We start from the raw sequence: 23,364 nt of genomic DNA, 5'->3' as shown, positions 1-23,364 counted from the left end.
CAATTAGATGAGCCATCAAGACTGGATAAAACAATTCTATGTGACATCAATCATTTCCAGTATTATTTGCAGATGATGTCAGAACCATTATTTCTCAGAAGAAAACCCCACTTTCCTCTCTAAAATATGCAATGATTTATGAATCTCTTATAATCATTTTTAATTCAATGTTATCAGTGGAGTCTGCTAAATTTGTATTTGATTCAAGATTCATTGTTGTGTTTATTGCAAACATACGCTTGCATACAGTTCTAATCTGGTCGTGCTATTACTGTATCGAGAATACATTTAATCTGAAATAATGCTACACAAAATGTATAGGTTATGATTCATTTCAATTTACTTTGAACCTTTTGCATATATAGGTAAACATTTAAAATATGCCTATGCAGTGTAGGTGGTGTGAGATGCTGGCAAAGGCATACATACTTATTTGCTGCATTGGTGATTTAATCATAACAGAGATAGAAAAGAGTCCCTGATAACTCTCTAGGAACTGTTTACTAAATTGAGAATTATAAGGAATTTGAATAGGACTGCAGTTCTAAGGCCAAGGTAGCTGAACCGGAATCATAGCTGACTGGCCACTTAGACCACAAGAGGTGCTTCCTGGGTCAGTGCTGCACAATGGAGCCGCTGAATATTTCCTAGAGAAATGCATTGTTTGAATTCATCTCTAGGAGTTAATGCTGAACAGCACTGCGTTTTGCCTCACATGCTCCATAGGATTGGCTGAGATCATCAAGACACGAAGGAGAACCTTGTCACCGGGAGACCGGCGTAGCATGGAAAAAAAATTAAGTATCACCTTTTCCAGGCTATCTTAGGGGTGCCGGCCACTTAAATAGCACTATATTGTCATGAATATTTTCGTATTCCTGACGCTGTAGTGTTACTTTAACTGTGATCAGCTATCAACTGAATTACAGCAACTGAGTTCTACCAGTAAGGAATTAATCTGCCAGAAGAAAAGTAATATTTTTATGTAACCAAGCTGTATCTGCAACTACCACTTGAAAACCTGTTGTCCTTTACAGAGTTGGCAATCTAGGGTTGCTTGATCATTTTTGAAATTGTCATTAATTACAACAATAACTGCTGAGAGCAAATGAGATCAACAGCCACTCAGGACCTGAGCTTCAATTAGTTAGTTGAGCTGCTTAGTTCATATTATTCAACTGTGTAGGCAAGATACAATTATGGTTTGACCTCCATGATGTGAGTGCCATATGAAAATCTAGGAAATGTAGGATTCCTTATTAAATTTAACCAAAAGATAAAAATTCTGATCACATTGTAAGAATCTCATAAGCTATATTGGTCATTAGTGTACTATACAATAAAGCAAATGCACTTCGATCAATAACATTGTGATTAAAGATCATAGTTTTATAAAATGACTTAAAATAAAACCCCAAATTTAAAAATGTTTTAATTGGATTCTTACTTAAATTCTTTAGAGGATTGTTTCAACCCCATTATGGCACTAACAGGGTTAAATCAATTAAACTCCTCTTTATTCCAGCTATGGGAGAGTATTTTCACTGCAAATCTCATCTTCCTCTTGAGAAGTCAACATTTCTGAGCACTTGTGTCCAATTAAATACTTCTCCCAGAGAAGCATTGGTACACGCCAACAATGCTTCTCATAGAGGAACACTCTCTTCTTCTTTGATCTATATTTCAAAGCAAGTGAGGCAGTGAACCCTCCAGGCTCTGCTTTTGATAGCTGGGAGATGTTACTAAAGGAATTTATAAAAGTGTTGATTTCTCGTAAAATCTGCATTTTTAGAAAATAAGCTTTTTAAATGTGTATTTAACCTCTTAAACACATTGGCAAGCTGTAAAACTTGAGGGGACTGGAGTGTCTCTTTAAAATGGAAAACATATCGAGATAACGCATATACAAAATGTGAAGACTCTAGATATGGAAAATGTATATGCAAACCTTTCCCACCAATGTGTGTTTCACTTGGCTGTATCTTATTTGAAATTCAGCTCACCTTAAAAAAAAAAAAATTATTCTGTTAAATGTTTTGCATAGTATTGTATGTAATACTAGATAGAGATGCAAGTATCTTAATACAGAATGTATTTTCTTCCTAAACAGTGACATGCTAACTCAACACTGTGATTAGTGTTTTACAGAACTTGTGAATCACCATGCAATTATCTGCTTTTATTTGAGTAATACATGCATCCCTATAGCACTTGTTTAGTAATAGATATACTGTATATTTATCAGGTTTCACAATAAAATAGATTAGGGCAATTAAGATTATATTAAGATTATAGTAATTGGATTTTGCTAGATGAGTTTAAGATGTTTAGATTTCATTGTTTTGATCTTGTACATGACGTTTTGCTGATTTTCTCCCAATTGCTGCTTCTTTTTTGTACCCAATTGTTTTGCTAAATGATCTAAATAATGAAAATCTAGCCAAAGCTATATTTCTCAGAATGCAGAAAATATTATTACCACCAAAATAAAATACTTGTCCTTTCACAAATGTCACTTTAAAGTGTAGCCCTGAGTGATTTACAGGTTTAATCTTAAATGAACATTGCAATGATCAAAATATGAATTAATAATAATGTGCGGTTCATTTGGTGGATTCGCTTGTGACACGTCTTGCCATTGTTCAGGGCAGGCAGTAATACCCTATATTGATTAACCATTGATCATGTCTGTAATTATTATTTAACTCTCTAACTTCAGCTGTGCCACTAAAATTCCCTTGATATATGACATAGCTGAAGCAAATTAATTCATTCAGTAATGAAAAGGCTAACTGTTGCTGTGTACATGGCCACAGGGAATTTGTTCCTGAACAGTTCTTCCCAATACGCTATTTGTGTATTTTGTGAGTGTCTTAAAATCAGGTGGTCTCATTGCCCAATAGCAAAACAAATAATAAACTATAACATCATGATGTGCTGTGCATGATGGTCTAAAGCAGGGGTAGTCAACCTTTTTCTACCTACCGCCCACTAATGCATCTTTCTTGATGGAAAAATTTCCTTACCGCCCACCAGTTTTTGCGCAAGTGCGGAATATTTTTTAGAAAGGAGGGTGTTTTTAAAAATAAAATAAATGTATGTACATTTATCTTTTTATTTCTACTTTATCCATGTTTATAATGTTTTTTTTAACTTTATAAAGTTTAATGAGAAAACAATAAAGTAAATTGAAATTACCTTTACTAGTGATTAATGAGGTCCTTGAGGTTGATGCTGCGAGACTAAATATTATCTGGTTCGATTTTCGTAAGGTGGATGGGGGGGCTGTAAGGTGGGTAGGTGTTCTGTAAGCTGGGTAGGTGTTCTGTAAGCTGGGTAGGGGTTCTGTATGGTGGTTAGGGGTTCTGTATGGTGGGTAGGGGTTCTGTATGGTGGGTAGGGGTTCTGTATGGTGGGTAGGGGTTCTGTATGGTGGGTAGGGGTTCTGTATGGTGGGTAGGGGTTCTGTATGGTGGGTAGGGGGACTGTATGGTGGGTAGGGGGACTGTATGGTGGGTAGGGGGACTGTGAGGTGGGTAGGGGGCCGTATAGTGGGTAGAGGGGCTGTGAGGTGGGTAGGGGGACTGTGAGGTGGGTAGGGGGACTGTGAGGTGGGTAGGGGGACTGTGAGGTGGGTAGGGGGCTGCATGGTGGATAGGTGGACTGTGAGGTGGGTAGAGGGACTGTGAGGTGGGTAGGGGGACTGTGAGGTGGGTAGGGGGACTGTGAGGTGGGTAGGGGGACTGTGAGGTGGATAGGGGGACTGTGAGGTGGATAGGGGGACTGTGAGGTGGATAGGGGGACTGTGAGGTGGATAGGGGGACTGTGAGGTGGATAGGGGGACTGTGAGGTGGATAGGGGGACTGTGAGGTGGATAGGGGGACTGTGAGGTGGATAGGGGGACTGTGAGGTGGATAGGGGGACTGTGAGGTGGATAGGGGGACTGTGAGGTGGATAGGGGGACTGTGAGGTGGATAGGGGGACTGTGAGGTGGATAGGGGGACTGTGAGGTGGATAGGGGGACTGTGAGGTGGATAGGGGGACTGTGAGGTGGATAGGGGGACTGTGAGGTGGATAGGGGGACTGTGAGGTGGATAGGGGGACTGTGAGGTGGATAGGGGGACTGTGAGGTGGATGGGGGACTGTGAGGTGAATAGGTGGGCAGTATAGTGCGTAGGGGAGCTGTGAGGTGGGTAGGGGGGCTCTATTGTGGGTAGGGGGGCTCTATTGTGTGTAGGGGGGCTCTATTGTGGGTAGGGGGGCTCTATTGTGGGTAGGGGGGCTCTATTGTGGGTAGGGGGGCTCTATTGTGGGTAGGGGGGCTCTATAGTGGGTAGGGGGGCTCTATAGTGGGTAGGGGGGCTGTGAGGTGGGTAGGGGGGCTGTGAGGTGGGTAGGGGGCTCTATAGCTGGTAGGGGGCAGTATAGTGGGTAGGGGAGCTGTGAGGTGGGTAGGGGGGCAGTATAGTGGGTAGGGGAGCTGTATAGTGGGTAGGGGGACTGTGAGGTGAATAGGGGGGCTGTATAGTGGGTAGGGGAACTGTGAGGTGGGAAGGGCAGTATAGTGGTAGGGGAGCTGTGAGGTGAGTAGGGGGCAGTATAGTAGGTAGGGGAGCTGTGAGGTGGGTAGGGGGGCTCTATAGTGGGTAGGGGGCTGTAAGGGGGGTAGGGAGGCTCTATAGTGGGTAGGGGGCTGTGAGGTGGGTAGGGGGGATGTGAGGTGGGTAGGGGGGCTGTGAGGTGGGTAGGGGGGCTGTGAGGTGGGGAGGGGGGCTGTGAGGTGGGGAGGGGGCAGTATAGTGGGTAGGGGAGCTGTGAGGTGGGTAGGGGAGCTGTGAGGTGGGTAGGGGGCAGTATAGTGGGTAGGGTAGCTGTGAGGTGGGTAGGGGGCTCTATAGTGGGTAGGGGGCTGTAAGGGGGGGTAGGGAGGCTCTATAGTGGGTAGGGGGCTGTGAGGTGGGTAGGGGGGCTGTGAGGTGGGTAGGGGCCTGTGAGGTGGGTAGGGGTCTGTGAGGTGGGTAGGGGCCTGTGAGGTGGGTAGGGGGGCTCTATAGCTGGTAGGGGGGCTCTATAGCTGGTAGGGGGGCTCTATAGCTGGTAGGGGGGCAGTATAGTGGGTAGGGGAGCTGTGAGGTGGGTAGGGGGGCAGTATAGTGGGTAGGGGAGCTGTATAGTGGGTAGGGGGACTGTGAGGTGAATAGGGGGGCTGTATAGTGGGTAGGGGAACTGTGAGGTGGGTAGGGGGGCTCTATAGTGAGTAGGGGGCTGTAAGGGGGGTAGGGAGGCTCTATAGTGGGTAGGGGCTGTGAGGTGGGTAGGGGGGCTGCATAGTGGGTAGGGGGCCTGTGAGGTGGGTAGGGGGCCTGTGAGGTGGGTAGGGGGCCTGTGAGGTGGGTAGGGGGCCTGTGAGGTGGGTAGGGGGGCTGTGAGGTGGGTAGGGGGGCTGTGAGGTGGGTAGGGGGGCTGTGAGGTGGGTAGGGGGGCTGTGAGGTGGGTAGGGGGGCTGTGAGGTGGGGAGGGGGGCTGTGAGGTGGGTAGGGGGGCTGTGAGGTGGGTAGAGGGGCTGTGAGGTGGGTAGAGGGGCTGTGAGGTATGTAGGGGGGCATTATAGTGGGTAGGGGCATTATAGTGAGTAGGGGGTCAGTATAGTGGGTAGGGGGCTGTTAGGTGGGTAGTGGGGCATTATAGTGGGTAGGGGGGCATTATAGTGAGTAGGGGCATTATAGTGAGTAGGGGCATTATAGTGAGTAGGGGCATTATAGTGAGTAGGGGGCATTATAGTGAGTAGGGGGTCAGTATAGTGAGTAGGGGGTCAGTATAGTGAGTAGGGGGTCAGTATAGTGGGTAGGGGGTCAGTATAGTGGGTAGGGGGCTGTTAGGTGGGTAGTGGGGCATTATAGTGGGTAGTGGGGCATTATAGTGGGTAGGGGTCAGTATAGTGGGTAGGGGTCAGTATAGTGGGTAGGGGGGCTGTATAGTGGGTAGGGGCAGTGAGGTGGGTAGGGGGGCAGTATAGTGGGTAGGGGGCTGTGAGGTGGATAGTGGGCTGTGAGGTGGATAGTGGGCTGTGAGGTGGATAGTGGGCTGTGAGGTAGGTAGAGGGACTGTCTGTGAGGTGGGGGGGTTTGAATGGTGGGTAGGGGGCTGAAAAAGGTAAATACCTTTCAGTGTCCTCTTGGTACGGTGGGCAGCTTCCCAGTAACGTGTGGGGGTGGAGCTTGAGGGCAGGAGGCAGAGCTTCTGTTTGGGGGCGGGGCATGCGACCGGAATGATTTTAGAGTGTGCAGGGAGACTGAGAGGTCTCCCTGCAGCTGCTGGCAGCCACACCAGCCCCCAGCTCCTCCCTCCTTCCTCCCCTCGGACTGACAGGCTGGCACAGTCTGAGGGGAGGATTAATCAGAATGATTAGGTCTGTCAGCCCAGCCCCAGCCACACCAGCCCAGCCACCCACTCTCTCAAACAGAGGATTTAGCCGCCGAAATCCCTACCGCCCACCTGGAATCCTGAAACGCCCACTAGTGGGCGGTAGGGACCAGGTTGACGACCCATGGTCTAAAGGGTTAAAACCAGAGCAGTAAAACAGTAGATATTAAGCAGATTCCTACTGTATATGGATTGCTTTGTAATGTTTTATGTATTGGGCCAATGAAGTGTTCTATTGTCTGGCTAGTCCGTTACCACACATTGAAGCTTGTTGCCTCTCTGGCAATGAAGGCTTTACATTTTAATTGGATTTGTAGGATAGCTTGGCCATTTTGTACTTTTCTGTATTCAACAACATGGTGTCCGATCAGAATTAGATGAATTACAATGTTCTCTTACAATCCATTCTCAGGCCCGTCCAATAGATCAAAATTTTTGGTCAACAGTTCAATCATTTTCAGACACCTGTGCACTAGTACTGGAGACCGCTCCCAGTTTCCATTTTTTAAAGTTTAATTCCAGTGCTTATATTTGCTTAGGACAGTTGGCTGTTTAGTGTCCCGAACATCTCTTTACATACATCCTCTGGGTAAAGAATTTTGGGTAATTGCAGGGAGGCACACGCCCAAAACCAGTGGGAAGTTATGGCTGGGCAGAGCTGATGGGCCTAAGCAATATGCAGAATACACAACACAGACTGTGAACTGGGTACTAAAAAAAAACAAAGATTGAATTGTTGTAGATTGCAAGGTTTTTAATAATATGATTACTTATCTCTGCATTTAACAAATATGTATTTGTGGGGTTTTGAATATTACATGTATAAACGCACACCCTGTTATGCCACTGGTTACCTCCTTCTTTGTTTCTGATCTGTTATTTTTATAAGTCCTATCCTCTGCACCTGGCCTATATAGAAAGCATGCAAAGTAGAGAAAATAAACACTGTTTCTAATTCTCCTCTTTATTTGCAATGTTTGCTCAGAGTTTGCCTTTTCAAAATTACATTATTATGTCTTGGGCTAAATCTTTAAAGGAACACTGTCAGAAATATATTATCAATGTTCTATTTTATCCAAAAGCATTTGATTGGTCAGAAATGTTCATGCCCAGCAATCATTAAAATGTAATAAATTCAATGCTCCACATAGAGAACCATTAAACCCAATGCTTCTTATAGAGAAGCATTGAACGCTTAATGTCCTCTAGGAATGCATGATGACGTAGAACATCAAGAACAGAGTTTGGCTTGTTCTGCACACGGTAGCACTATTTAGTGACTGTCAGGGTGAAAGCCCCTTGAGGCGTGTATAGCACTGCATTGTAAAACATTACTGTATCTCAGAAATGGCAACGTTTTACATTGCGGGAGGAAATGGTGGGGACACTTCACTGTGATAAAGTGGTCTGGTATCACTTTTTTTTTTTTTTTAAATATATATTTTTAAAAGATAACAAAGCATCTCATGGGGGAGAGACAAACGTTTTTCAAAGCAATTTTCAGTTAATTTTTTTTTTCAATGGTGTAAATTCCAGAAAAGTGACGGTCCCCCTTTAACATATGATTGTAATTCATCAGTTCAGTTATGTGCAGTGATACCGCCTAAAATAAATAATTGTATGCTGCTTTAACGGAAATTAAAATTGTGATAATTGTTTTATATAACTACATTTCACTGCTAATTTTAGTTTAGTATAATACGACCTACAATACATATATTTTTTTTCATACAAGAAACTGAAATTTTCCCTTGCAGACAGTGGTTGACAATCCAGAAACTGAGAAGTAAAATTAAGAAAAAGGTGGACACTAAAGCGAGCAAAGGCAGAAAAGTGAGGTATGTGTTGAAAAGAACTTAACTTTTTCATCTTTAGAGTCAAACACATATTTTAAGTATGTTTGTTCTTGATCTGGATAAAAAGAACATCCATTGGGGTCAAAACAAGTCTAGAGTTTTCCATTGCAACGAAAGTTACTCATGTATGTAAATTGTATAATTTCAAGAGGCGATTTTACATTACATTTTTCCATTCATAGTAAAATGCTTCTAACTTACCAACATACGTACTACAATTTATTTTATTCTCTATATGTCTTTAAAACATTTAAACCTATTCTAAAACTGCCCATGCAAGAGGTTGGTCAATATAATGGTAACTATTGTAGTGTTCTATTTTTATTTTTAATGTTTTTTTTTTGTTGTTTTCATAGTTTATAGGTCCCGATACATGTATAATGGTAATGTGAGTGCTCAATACAATGTATATTTCTGATTTTGAAATCAAACGCCAGAATAAATAGACGATAAGCCTTTAGTTCCAAAGGCATCAGATAGAAAGTCATGCAAGTCAGTCTGGGTCAGTTGTGGCATAGTAATTTTTAAGATTGATGTTCTGGGATAATTTATTAAAAGAGGAAAGAGCTGCTTTGTTGGCCTGAAAAGCCTGTAATTATTGGCTATCAATATTCTTTTCTGTCAGCATCACACATAATTGGATGTATTCATGATTCAGTCAAAAGCCGCTGACAACATCACACGACTGAGTCACACTCTCATAAAGCTTTTGAAATAATGCAGCCCATCTCTGTGTGCGCGACACGGACTATTCTCGTTCACTGTGAGATCAAGGCCCTACCATGGCAATCTTATTACCCAGCTTTAGATAACAATTGAACAGACTGGGCCAGATCATCAGTAGCAGAGAGGTGAACAAAATGTTCAATTACTATTTGAGCGAAACATCCTTAGTGAGAAGTTTAAGGATGTTATACTTTACTTCCAAAAAGATGCAAATAAAAGGATGTTTAAGCAGAGTGTCATGGATTTGCGGATTCCATTCTGTGGCCTATATACATGAAATTGCTTTGTGCTGTTTTATATCTGTGCAAAATTAGCAAATATGAATTGGCTGTGCTCTTCCCTGCTCAAATAGAAACAATTCATGAGATTGCTTCAAGCTATTTCCTAGATGCTCTCACACCGTTTATAAAACCTAAGCACAGTACAGGTCCTTCCCATGAACTGACCAATGAGCATGCAAAGACTTTTTCTGCAACGCTTTGGCTTAAAAATTCGCCTGTGTTTTCATTAAAGTTGGGTGAAAGAATTACAAGGCTTAGAATAAGCGTAGAGCATTTTTGATTGTATTTCAATTCCCCGCATTTGTTTTATGTATCACTTCATCTACATGCTTAATATAAATAGTTTGATTTATTTTGGGCAGAAACAAAGTACTACAGAAAAAAACTTATCTGAATAGGCTATGCCCAAACATGGCATGGTATCCATTTATAGGAGATTTTTGTTTACTTTACAGTGCACAAATAAAGGATAGCCATGAAAACTGCAAACCTATCTAGGTGAAACTGATGTTCACTTACAGTTCCTTCTTCACTAAGGATTGTGAAAGCCTGAAATGAACATGCCTGCTTTCCGTGCAATGATCATGGTAGATGAGCGATAAAGAATCCCTATTTGGTAGTGGTTCTGCTAGCACTGTGTATACAGTACAATTTAGATTTCCTATGGTAAAGTAGATCAAAGTTAAAAACTTGCAATAGAAAAAGTCTTAAATAAAAGTAAAATAGTAAAGCCAAGGCTTGGATAAATAACTAAATAATGCACAGTGAAGTTAACTTTAATTTGAAAAATACTCCTTTAGGATTTAGAGGACACTTCATACTCCATTCATCTCATTAAAGGCTATTAAAATGTTTATTAGGGTAACGTGAGGAGTGAATTGTAGTATAAACATTTATTTCACTTTAATGTGTGGGTGACATCATCAAGCAAATGCTCTAGGCCTGCACAAATGCACTTGAGTATCTACCTCACAATGAGTGTATGTGCATGCATGCTGCATCCCTACTAAAGAGCTGATACTCTGCATGCACATTCATAACTTTTGCATGTATCTTAGGTGAGTTCTAAACAAATGTATTTTATTATTTATAAAATATTTTTCCAGGAAGGATACATTGAGATTTCTCTCGTTTTCAAGTATGTCCTGGGTCCACAAAACATTGCATTGATACAATAGGGTACAATAACATACAAAAACAATATTAATACACAATATATACAAAATTTAACGCAGAACAGGTAAGTTATATATCATCAACCATGACAGATTAAGAGGGATCTCTTAAAGGATTTTAGGCCTGGGGAAGATTTGAAAGTGTGCGGGAGGTCGTTCCATAATTGCGGTGCTCTGTAAGAATTTGCATCATGTACTGTTTCTATCCCTAATTTTCTTTAGCATGATCAGTTTTAGTTAATCAAACCAGTTTGGTACAGGGTTTCCTTAACACTTTCCCTTCCAGAATAAAGTATAAACATTTTCTTGTACTTTGTACAAATAATATGGGGGAAGTGTGGCAGGGGGGTGAGTGTATCAGCTTTATCATTTCATGTTAGAATGGCATATATATGTATTATACTTGAATGAATACATTTTAACATTTTGTTGCCATTTTCAGTAAGTTGTACTGTCAGGGTCCTTACAGATGCCTATAAGTAAGCTATTTGGCAATTTTTATTTATTTTGTCATACCTACTGTATAAGAACAGTGTGTACTGTCTAAAGATTTTTACCCCCCCCCCCCCCCTCCCCAAACATTACTTTATGGGATGAACAAATAAATGAAAAATAAAAGTAGTGAACACTTACATATTTAATATTTTTAAATTTGCCTAAAAAAAACAAATCTGTACTCAAAATTGCCTTTTGTATTATATTTATATGGTCTAGTGATGCATATTTTGTTAGTAATAAATGTTACTTATTGAAGGGTCTAAGAGCATAAATGATTATATGAACAATCTGTTTAGAACATAAAATACTCTTACTTTTCCTGGGGATTTTAGAAATTCCGTGTTTTAAGAGACCTCACTATCCAACATGAAGGTGAAGAAGGTACATGTGACACTGGCATATGCAGGAGAGCATTCACAATGCAGTTCATATGCAAAATAAATACAAACTGTCCTGCTTTTACATACATTTACTGAATTGTGCATTATCTTTGCCCCTCGGACACAATTTACACTTAAATAAAATAATGCATATGACATCTCTGAAAGGAACAAGCAATATTGCATGCATGCTATATGTAATTGTGCATGATTATTTCTGGGTTACAACTTTTCCTTATCCCTTTTCACAGCTGATGTGCCTTTAAAACATTTCATAAAAATTCACACACAGGAGAATCCTGCAGGGCCTAGAATGCTTTTAACAGAGCAGGAGATAATACATTCTAGATTAAACAGACTATACTCTACAGGAAACTAAATATTCTGGGTTTCTTTATTGAACAAACAGTGATTTAACTCCTAAATGGCAGATGATTTATACACCAAAATTGCTTTGTTATGCTAAAGTTTATATCTCTTTAAGATCAGCTCTGAAGCCAAGAGTAACTGTGACAATGCCTATATCGTGGAATCCCTACTAGACAAATAGCCAGTCAGCCTACTGCAGTGATGAATGGGCACACTTATAGGGCACCTCTTTTCTGTATTTCAGTCCATATCAAGCACACTGTTTTTACAGATTCCAAAAGAAAACTGGAATGCTTATTCAATGATGCCAATGATCCATTTTGCGTTTTAGTAACAGGTTGTCACTTTTAACATCATGTAATATTTTATCTTAAATACATTATTTTGCACGAATAAATAATTTAATCACTGGTGTGTTATTAGGTTATACATCGTGTGTATTGTTTTTCACGTGGTGGAATAATTTATTATTGTTTTATATGTTTTATTTAGGCATTGAAATGTATAATGATTTAGTACCTTTATATTCCCTATCCATACTATATACCCATGTTGGCAGTGCAGCATTTTGGCACAGATGCACATCAGCCTCCAAATGCTTTCATATTGAATAATCTCAGAGAAGAAGGCAGGGCCAGCAGCGCCTCGTTATCTTGTCCTTAATTGTTGCGCAACATCCCCACAAAAGTTTTATTCATCTCTCATTGACTTCCATTGCTTTCATAAAATTGTACCTCTGACTGGCAAAGATTTGATTATTTTGTTTAATAAAGTTGACAGTAATTGTTGTCTGACATTTATAAACAAAATATATAAAATCTAAATGATTGGTTCTCAGAATAATGTTAAGCTCAGTGTGGCCTCCTGAAAAACTTGTACATACCGTATTTTTCGCTCCTTAAGACGCACCACACCATAAGGCGCACCTAGTTTTTAGAGGAGGAAACCCTGAAAAAAATATATTTTGAACAAACTATCCCATAGTGTTTTTTACTATGGGAAAGTTTGTTCAGAATATTTTTTTTTCTCCCCTGTCCAATAGTGTTCCTTACCACCCACTCCCCTCTCCTGTCCCTTAATGATCTTTAACCCCCCTCCCCTACCCCATAGTGATTTTTAACCCCTCCTCCCCTGTCCCATAGTGTTCTTTAACCCCCATCCCCTTGTCCAAGTGTTCTCTAACCCCCTCCTCCCCTTGTCCAATAGTGTTCTCATCCCATAGTGTTCCCCCCTCCCCTCCTCCCATAGTGTTCTCCCCCTCCTCCCATAGTGTTTCCCCCTCCCCTCCTCCCATAGTGTTCTCCCCCTCCTCCCATAGTGTTCTCCCCCTCCTCCCATAGTGTTCCCCCTCCTCTCCTCCCATAGTGTTCCCCCTCCTCTCCTCCCATAGTGTTCCCCCTCCTCTCCTCCCATAGTGTTCCCCCCTCCTCTCCTCCCATAGTGTTCTCCCCCTCCCCTCCTCCCACAGTGTTCTCCCCCTCCCCTCCTCCCACAGTGTTCCCCCCCCTCCCATAGTGTTCTCCCCCCCTCATCCCATAGTGTTCCCCTCCTCCCACCGTGTTTCCCCCCTCCCCTCCCCTTGTCCACCCCCTCTCCCCTCCCCATGTCCCATAATTACTTACCTGTCTTGTAGCGTGGGCCAGCTTCACAGCGCGCACCGCGGTGCTGGAACTTCAATTTCAGGTTCCGGTTTCCGGCGGGACTGAATGTAAGTGCGCACTCAGTGTGCCCACTGCACACTTCCTTTCAGTCCCTCCGGAAACCGGAACCTGAAATTGAAGCTCCTGTACCGCGGTGCACGCTGTGAAGCCGGCCCACGCTACAAGACAGGTAAGTAAAGCTTCATATTCGCTCCATAAGACGCACAGACATTTCCCCTCACTTTTGAGGGGGAAAAAGTGCGTCTTATGGAGCGAAAAATACAGTAAATGAACACATCACATTGCTGATCATCGATTTGATGTTTGTGTATATAACTGCTTTTATGTTGCTTCATTCAGGTACCATGTTCACAGCAAGTTGGTAAGCTTCATGGCTCCTATTGACCACAGCACAATGAATGATGATGCCAGGTGAGTAATTGGCTAATTATGTTTATCAAATAGTGCCATGACAGCGTGATATTGACTTGTTCTTCAGACTGTCGTCCTCTCTGCTTTTTCTTATCAGTTAACTATTTGTCACTGGTGTCATAGCAAGGTATCTGCTGCACATCTGCCCTTGCAATCTAGCTGAGCTTACATTCCTGTAATTACTGTAAAACCCTGCAAGATATTTACATTAATCTGATAACCACAAACCTGACAAAATGTGAAGAAAGTGTTGCATCCAGACAGTTTAAAGTCTCCATTCCTATTCCACACAGGGGATTTAAGAGGCCTTAGTAAATGTCCACAGTATAACGGGTTTGAAGAATAAATGAAATATATTTTCTGTTGAATATGTGTACCTCTTAGCCTGTCAAAATAAACACTATAGTGTTAGAAGTACAAAACTGTATTCCTAACACTATAGTATCCCTCAGCAACTACTAGTAATGCCATCAGGGTTCTTATGCACCCCATGTTTAAAATAAATGTTATAAATGATCAGATCAGAGACAACATGGGTTTACTTCAGGGAGATAATGCCAAACTAATCTTATTGATTTTTTTTTTGATTGGGTAACTAAAACAATATATCAGGGTGGTGCAGTAGACATTGCCTACCTAGATTTCAGTAATGCTTTTGACATGGTTCCACATAGAAGGCTCATCAATAAACTGCAATCTTTAAGTTTGGATTCCAATATTGTTGAATGGGTTAGGCAGTGGCTAAATGACTGGCAACAGAGGGTTGTTGTAAATGGAGTATATTCGAAGCAAGGTCTAGTTACCAGTTGGGTACCTCATGGATCTGTACTTGGACCCATTCTCTTTAATATTTTTATTAGTGATATTGCAGAAGGTCTTGATGGTAAGGTATGTATTTTTGCTGATGATACTAAGATATGTAACAGGGTTGATGTTCCAGGAGAGATTAGCCAAATGGCAAATGATTTAGGTAAACTAGAAAAATGGTCAGAGCTGTGACAACTGACATTTAATGTGGATAAGTGATACCCTACTAACCTCAACATCTGAGGAAAGGGATTTATGAGTAATTATTTCAGATGACTTAAAGGTAGGAAGACAATGTAATAGAGCATCTGGAAATGCTAGCAGAATGCATAGTTGTATAAGGAGAGGTACTGGTGAGAACACTGGTGAGACCTCACTTGGAGTATTGTACGCAGTACTGGAGACCGTATCTTCAGAAGGATATTGATACCCTATAAAGCGTTCAGGGAAGGGCTACTAAGCTGGTTCATGGATTGCAGGATAAAACTTACCAAGAAAGGTTAAAGGATCTGAATATATATTGCTTGGAGGAAAGACGAGACGGGAAATATGATAGAAACATTTAATTACATAAAGGGAATCAACACCGTAAAGGAGGAGACCATATTTAAAAGAAGAAAAACTACCACAAGAGGACATAGTCTTAAATTAGAGGGGCAAAGGTTTGAAAATAATATCAGAAAGTATTACTTTTCTGATAGGGTAGTGGATGCATGGGATAGCCTTCCACCTGAAGTGGTAGAGGTTAACACAGTGAGGGAGTTTAAACATGCATGGGATAGGCATAAGGCTATCCTAGACTTAAGATAGGGCCAGGGACTAATTAAAAGTATTTCGAAGTATTGGGCAGACTAGATGAGCCGAATGGTTCTTATCTGCCTTCACATTCTATGTTTCTATGCTAATATTTTTTTTTTTTTTCAAAGTTTAAGGGATTATTTAACTAGACTAGGCTACCTGATTTCAGCTGAAATTGGTTGTCTCTACTTTGTCACTCCTTATCACCAGTCTCTCTTTACTGTATGTACCGTTTGTTCATTCTGGATAGCCACCGGTTATTCTTTTTAGCAATCAAACTGTCAGTTAGGTTTATAGGAAAAGAGTTAAGAGAAAGGATCAAGGGAAAGGAAGAATTACTGGTTAGGAGCCAGTCAAATACGTATGGGGTTAATGATGGAGGAAAGAAGTATTGTGTGATCCAGGTGGCGTCTTCTGGTCCCATCACAAAAGTGGATCTTGAAGCATCCACAAGCTGTAAACATTAATAATAATTTTTTTTTAATCTGGAAAGTGGCTTTCAGACTTTCCGTATAAGATAGTTTTGAAGTTTTGTATTCCTTCATCTTTTTATATATGTAACCTCCTCCTTTAGCACTATATTTGAAACATATAATAAAAAATAAAGATTGACAAAGAAAGTATGCATCTTACACCTAAATAAGTGTTTCCCCTGCGGACTATTCCATGGTTTTGCTCCATCTACTATAAGGTCTACGCAGGAGCAGAGGTAGGGAGTAGTTTTAGAGACTGATACACAGACTGTGTGAACAACAGTAAAATGTACTGCTGACCTCTGTTAATCAGTTTAAAAAAATCACTTTTACGTGCCAAGTCCAATGTTAAATGAAGCTCAACAAGCAATATCTATTCATAAAATAGGCAAAACAACGCAGAGCTAACCTATTCATCAGGTTTCATTTAGATTTTTACTATTTGAAAGAGTATGCCTTCCCCTGCCTAGAATGCTTTAATGGTTCTGGTATTTTGCATTCAGGCTTAAAATAGTCAGAAGAGCCCATCATTATATTATTGTTTTTAGTACGATATGAAACCTTAACATTGTAGGCTTATTTCAGAAGTTTGGGTTATAGGTAACTAAGTGCCTCTTCTCTCTTCTCTCTTCTTGTCAATACATGACTCTATTATACTGCAGTATGTCCTTAACTCCCTCCATCAAGCCTACACATACCTAAATGATTTCAATTTCCAGAGTCTTGTAGGAATGCTTATTGCAGCTGTCAGCATTATCCAAGTTAATTTCTCTCCCCGTGCTTTGTTGTAATGCATCTGGATGTCTCCCAAGTTCTATATTTGGACCAAGATCAATGCCTTAGGGAGCAGGGTAGTGTATTTTTTTTATGTAATAAGAAATATAACACTTTAATCCTGTGTTGAATTAATTTATAACCCAATAAAACACCAGTTGCAATGTTTTTTATTTTTTTATTATTATTATATAGTTTCACTTCTTTACTCATATTAACACTTACCACATGGATTTCTGAAAATAAGTATTTTGTTTCTTTGCTACGACTGCCAATATATAATTTCTGGAGTGGATGTTCCTCATACATGTCATGAATTGCAGTGAGAGTGTTAAAAATCTATTTTTTTATTTTTATTTATTTTTCTATAATTTGTTTTAAAGGCATCAAATACAAAAAAATAGCATTCATGTTTGTTTCCACAGTTGTGGTTGTCTAAATTGACAGAATCTCTAAAACCACAATTTATATGCTCGTGACCATAACTCCCTTTATTTTTGTCTATGATGGGTCAGCTGATTGCAAGCACCCTCACGCACTCCAGAAACATAAAATAACTTAAACAGAAAAGGTACAAACTAGATCAGTTATATTACTTAATAGTTTTCAACCACTTCTTTGGTACTGGTCTCCGTCTCCGGTACCAGGATTGAGTGACTCTGGAAATCCATGCTTTAACTGAAGTACCACGTTTTAAATATGACTGGCACAGTCTGTCTTGATGTTGTGTAGGTGTGGTATCATTTTTCAAGATGTCAGGAACTGTGGTGACTAAAAAGGTATAGTAATGAAAAATATAGATAATATAGTGCACAATTTGTCTAATGATCTTAAAATAACCTTTAACAAGGAGCAGTTAGCGTCCAAAAAAGTGGTTTAAGAATCATATATATTTTATGCAAAGTGATATTTTTGTTAGTGTAAGGTAGTGTAGAGCTTAATGTTTATAGCGTAGTGGTTAAGGGAAGAACTTTACTGTAAAGGCTGTACTGCCCAAGACTAGTGGACGTTACAGCTTAAGGCAACCTCTACTTAAGCTTCTGTCATTAAAATGTTTGCAGATTCTGTTCAAGAGTGTAACTACCAATCTCTGACAGATTAGGACATTGGGACTTCCTAGTTCTGGACCAATTTAGGACTCTCAGACTTTACAGATCTGGTCAGTACATAATTCCCTGTTAATTATAGGGAACATTGCGTACATTATGTCCCTTGTTAATGCAATACAATATTTGAAAACATAAGTCAACGTATGAGAAGACTGAACTATCCAAATAAACAGTGTCTTGGGTCCCAGAGTATAGACAGGGAGTCGGACTACTAGGGCTTTTTGTACAGGAATTTATTTACACATCCCTAAGACAATATTTTGGTTCAATAAGAAGGTTCCTCAAGCTTGCCTACCAGTTTATGCACTCACTTCTCTACATCATTTTCACAACTTAACCAGTCTATTATCCTTCTGCCTGACAACTAGAGACGGTGATCATAGAGCATGCTTGGAACCTAGGAATGACCTTAGTTCCCTAGACGCCTTTAGCAATAATTCCATATAGACAGACACTGGATTTAGGGAAACAAACCATTTTATTGTAGGGCAATAGGTGGAGATGTGGAACAAGCAGATATTTAACTTTCTGTTCCTCTACACCATGGGTCGTCAACCTGGTCCCTACCGCCCACTAGTGGGCGTTTCAGGATTCCAGGTGGGCGGTAGGGATTTCCAGGTTGATAGTGCGGGCGGGTGCGAGCCGGCGGTACCCGTGCGACTGGGTACCGCTGTGACCATTTGCGGCTCCGGCCCGCACGGTAATCCGCCGGGGCCGCCTTCCAAAGTATCCATCGGGTGACCCATGCTGTCAGGGCCACCCGATGGATGCGGATTGTAAGGGGGCCCGGTCAGCGCTGGGCGCTTTAACAGCGTGACCGGGCCCCCTGTGATGACATCACAGAGCTGGGAGGAAGTGATTCCCCGGTCACTCATCCCAGCTAAAACTGAGAGCTGCGCGGGAGGAAGCAGAGGGAGTCAGAGTGGGAACTCTGACTCCCATCCACCTGAGCCACCACTAGACCCCAGGGAAAGTCACCCTCCTGCACCTTAAAGGTAGGAAACAGGAGGGTGACTTAAATATAATGTGTGTGTGTGTGTCTTTGTAGGTATGTCTTGTGTTTGTGTGTGTGTGTCTTTGTATGTCTTGTGTGTGTGTCTGTCTGTATGTGTCTTTGTATGTATGTCTTGTGTGTGTCTGTCTGTATATATGTGTGTCTTGTCTTTGTATGTGTGTCTTGTGTGTCTGCATGTGTGTGTGCATGTCTGTGTGCTTGTGTGTGTCATGTGTGTTTCGTATGTGTCTTGTGTGTATGTCTTTGTTTGTATGTGTCTTGTGTGTGTATGTGTGTGTATGTGTGTGTCTGTATGTGTATTTGTGTGTGTGTCTTGTATGTGTGCCTGTCTGTTATAGTGGACTATAGTAAGTGGGCTACCTAGCTCAGCCTTCCTACTGGGCATTGCTATAAGGAAGGTTAAAAAATAGAAAAAAGGTGAAAAAAAGGTGGGGAGGGGAATTGAGGAGGGAGAGGAGATGAGCTGACGCACAAATGAGAAATCATATTATGCGCAAACAGAGAAGTCGTCTGAATATCACTGAAAGAGACCTTTTTGTTCCTTACGAAAATCGAACCAGATATCAAATATTTAGTCTCGCAGCATCAACCTCAAGGATCTCATTAATCACTAGTAAAGGTAATTTCAATTTACTTTATTGTTTTCTCATTAAATTTTATAAAGTTAAAAACCTTATAAACCTGCATTAAGTAGAAATAAAAAGATAAATGTACGTACATTTTATTTTTTTTAAAAAACACCCTCCTTTCTTAAAAATATTCCGCATTTGCGCAAAAACTGGTGGGCGGTAAGGAAATTTTTTCAACCAAAAAGATGCATTAGTGGGCGGTAGGTAGAAAAAGGTTGACTACCACTGCTCTACACTGAGTGAGCATTAGGCAGTAATGTGAATGGGGACTAGATTGTGTTAACTCTACACTCTATTTGACAGTAGAGGAGAGGTCTATATTGATCCTGGTGACACCCAGTGAGCAGTTGCCATAGACTAGGGAACAAAGTTTATTGATTATAACACAAGACCCTTTTTTCCATCCCGCATTGTACATAACTTATCTTTTTTTTTTTTTTCAACCAAGCCAGGTTAAGACAATACACTTTTAGTTTCGTATTGAATTGTGCTGAGGTGAATGCTATAGTAATTGTATATAGCAATTACGGTACCTTTCCTATGCAATCCATATATCACAAATAATTTGTATATCTCGTCCTTATAGTGTCTGCAATTGCAGAGCACAAAACATATGCAGATCACAGGGCTCCCACACCCCAAACATGGGCAGACTAGATGGGCCGAATGGTTCTTATCTGCCGTCACATTCTGTAATTTAAAGAGCAAAAAAGGAATATAAGATTTTGTGCTATAATACATTATAATAAAATAGACCGCAGTAACAAAGTTGATATAGATATTTACATTAAGTAACATGCAAAGTTAATTTATGCTTTCTTCACTCTGTTAATGTGTACTTGAACTAGTAGGACGATCTTTGTGTACTAATGAGGTTTTTGTGATAAAACTGACAGCCAGATGGATCTATGTGCATGGATACACACAGTGAGCAGGGTGGTAAGCTGCTCAGCAGTAGTAGGCATGTCTGATTCTACTGTAAACACATAGTGTTGACTTGCTTGGTATATCCCTGCAGTTTTTTTTGTTTTTTTCTATTGTTGCCCCAAAGAATAGACCTGTATTTTTTTTATTTTTTTTTTTTGTAGCACTTTGGCTTCACTGCACCTGACACTCTAAAATATTTAACTGGCATGAACATGGGCAAGAAACCGAAAATTATTCTCTTGGGCACTTGATATTATAATGGCTTTTTTCTTGGCTTTGCAGTCACACACCTGAACGTTTTTGCCTAATACGATTCAGCAGAGATTTAACTATGCAAAGTAGATGGTTGTGCAAAAGAAATGGAGTCTTTCCTTTTTGGTTTATGAATAAATACAGCAACCATTTAGTCATGCAAGAATGTTGCATGTTGGATAAACTGGATTATTCTCTTGAGTTCATTCCTAGCAATTTTTCTACCACCAGTCCTAAAGGGGCAGCAAATAGTTCTGTGTCACCTGGCTGGGCAGAATTTGGTAGTTCCAAAATCCTGAAAACCAAGTCCAATGCTTTATAACACTTTATATATAAAAAACAAAAAAAAATAGACTATATAAATAATAATGTTGAATCTGTCAGACCTAACAAATTCTGCAGTACTTTATAATTTTATTAAGGGGACTTTAACAAAACAATGAGACAAACTAGTACAGGCTTTGACAGGAACAATAGGTTTATGAGAAATCTGCTTAAACGAGATGGGATATAAAAACACAGCAGGAGAGAAAGAAAGTAAACCAGTGACAGGATAGAAAATAATTCTAATTGGAAGGTGAGATTTAAGTGGAGAATGGACCCACTAATGAAGTTGAGAGAGTAATGGCCATTACCCTTGGAGTCCATAGGATAAGTAAAATGATTTTTTTGCACATACTGAAAGGAATATATGCTTTGAGATTGTTCTGCCAAATAATTTTATCTTCTCTACAAAGAGTTGTAAAAAGGCTGCAGTTTTCTCTATGGGTAACAGTAATGTTCATCATATTACTTGCCTTAGATGTTTCCTGTATCAAATATATATATATATATATTTTTGTAATTCTTTATTTTTTAAGTGCATATATAAAAATGTATTCACACTTTATGTATTCACACTTTAACAATTAACATTGATTTACCAAGGCATGGCATGACAACACAATGCACATTTTTATAGTATGCTATAGAGACTATTTTTGAATATGCGTGGTTGTAAATAATGAGATGAACATGCAAGATACGTCTTAATATGCGAGTTAGTTAGCATTAGATAAACTCTACACATTTTAGACTGCCTGTAAAGTAGGGTGTCTCTAAGTCAAACCGTCTAAGCCTAGAGGAACATTTGGCAACTCCATGTAAGAAAAAACATATTATGTGTACAGAGGCATAGCTTTGTTATATTCAGTAGTAGGCTGCGTGAGGGGAACAAGGAGAATGGGAGTAAGCGTATATTGTGTATCGGATAAGGTTAAAACATAAAATAAGATACATGCTTGTTAGATATAACCTTGACATGGTGTTTACATTAATTGCACAATCGTAAACTTAAGCCAAGCTGGACAATAGCCAGGATGGGCAAGGTAGCCTTGTGGAGTCTTGTGGTTAGTTGACATAATGATGAGCTTCTTCTACACAATCTGTTTTATTATCTGAGGCAAAATAATAGTTATACAGAGATAAGAAAAGTGAGTCATTCGGTATGCCCGTGGTATTTGACTCTGGTATGTACAGCCGCTCTGCGTTGTTGTGGTAATACAAAATTTAAATGTTGTAAGCAGTCATATCTGATTATACTTCATATTACATTGCCACCAGCTCATCCAAAAACGTAAAAGGTGAGTATTATAGACGCTATATGGATAAGTAGTTATAACCTGGGAATTTAGTGAGTGTCATGGTCGCTCTCTGTCATCCCCCGTGGGGCCTAGGGCGATCCCTATTGGTGGGGCTTTTGAGTGGCTTGTGTACTGCTAAGGTATATGCCTTGCTGGGGCCCGCTAGTGACTCTTATGGAGTCATGATGCATACTGTGGTAGAGCTCCACTACAACTCACATCGGGTAATGCAAGCACCCCGATAGCACAGGTTGGCCTCTCTAGTGGGTGAGCATGAGCCTATTGGCGAGATGTGTGAGTGATTTTCGTGGGGTTAAATTAGACATAGTGACAATATCTGTCAGTGACCCATGTGGGGTTAAAATAAACACTTTGGTGGTATGCGTTAGCAATACAGGTGGATTGTATCAAATAATTTTACTGATAATAATGCCTCCTGAAAATATTTTTTTCCTTCTTTCTTTCTTTTTCTTTTATTTACTTACTTTTTGCTCACTATATGTGAATAGCTAAATAACTGTTGTCCAAATGTTCATGTGGAAGTGCGCAGATCATGCAGGAGCAGAGAAGTTCTATAAAAACACATTACTTCATGCCACGTGGGAGAACTATAATGACCCATTAAGACTGTAGATAACTGTATTTTGCAGTATTTTAGTTTTTTGTTTCTTTCAAATATATTTTGCATTCCCCCAGCTTTCACAAAGATATAACAAAACATAGTATAGTCAGAAACCTGAACAATACATATATTTCAGGACACTTCTCTATTGAAGTTCTGTTCTTAAAGAGAATGAGAGAGATGAACAACAGTTGAAATTGTTAGTACTTTAACTAGTATCGTTTTCACAGCATCATTAAGGGTAAGGGTATGCTGAAGACTAGAACCTATTTTTTTTAGGTACTAGATGTCCTAGTAACAGGAGTGTTTGAGATGGTGAAATTATTTCCAAGATCCTTAAAATATTTTTAATTGGCGCTTTTGGGATTCATGTAATATTTTCCACAGGTGGCACATTTATTTATAATGGTAGCAATGTAAGAAAAAGCAGGTTTGATTCTTGAATAAGTGAGGACCCAGTGACTTCTTGATAGCCTATCCACAGTACTTGGGGTAAAAACTGTGGTAGAATGCTTGTCATGTTTCATGCCTTTGCATCCCTTTTCTTTTTACTTTT

At 40.2% G+C, this 23,364-nt stretch overlaps 1 protein-coding gene across 1 annotated transcript in view; it reads left to right on the top strand.

The window, feature by feature from the left end:
• Positions 1 to 23,364, top strand: part of AATF (apoptosis antagonizing transcription factor) — a 156,075-nt gene that overhangs the window by 92,283 nt on the left and 40,428 nt on the right. The window contains exons 10-11 of the mRNA XM_063444396.1: positions 8,181 to 8,261; positions 13,709 to 13,780. Coding sequence (XP_063300466.1) covers positions 8,181 to 8,261; positions 13,709 to 13,780 — 153 coding nt within the window. The remainder of the gene's footprint in view (positions 1 to 8,180; positions 8,262 to 13,708; positions 13,781 to 23,364) is intronic.

Source organism: Pelobates fuscus, chromosome 1 (assembly GCF_036172605.1).
Source record: "Pelobates fuscus isolate aPelFus1 chromosome 1, aPelFus1.pri, whole genome shotgun sequence".
NCBI classification, from domain to species: Eukaryota; Metazoa; Chordata; class Amphibia; order Anura; family Pelobatidae; genus Pelobates; species Pelobates fuscus.
This window is presented reverse-complemented; position numbering and strand designations above follow the sequence as displayed.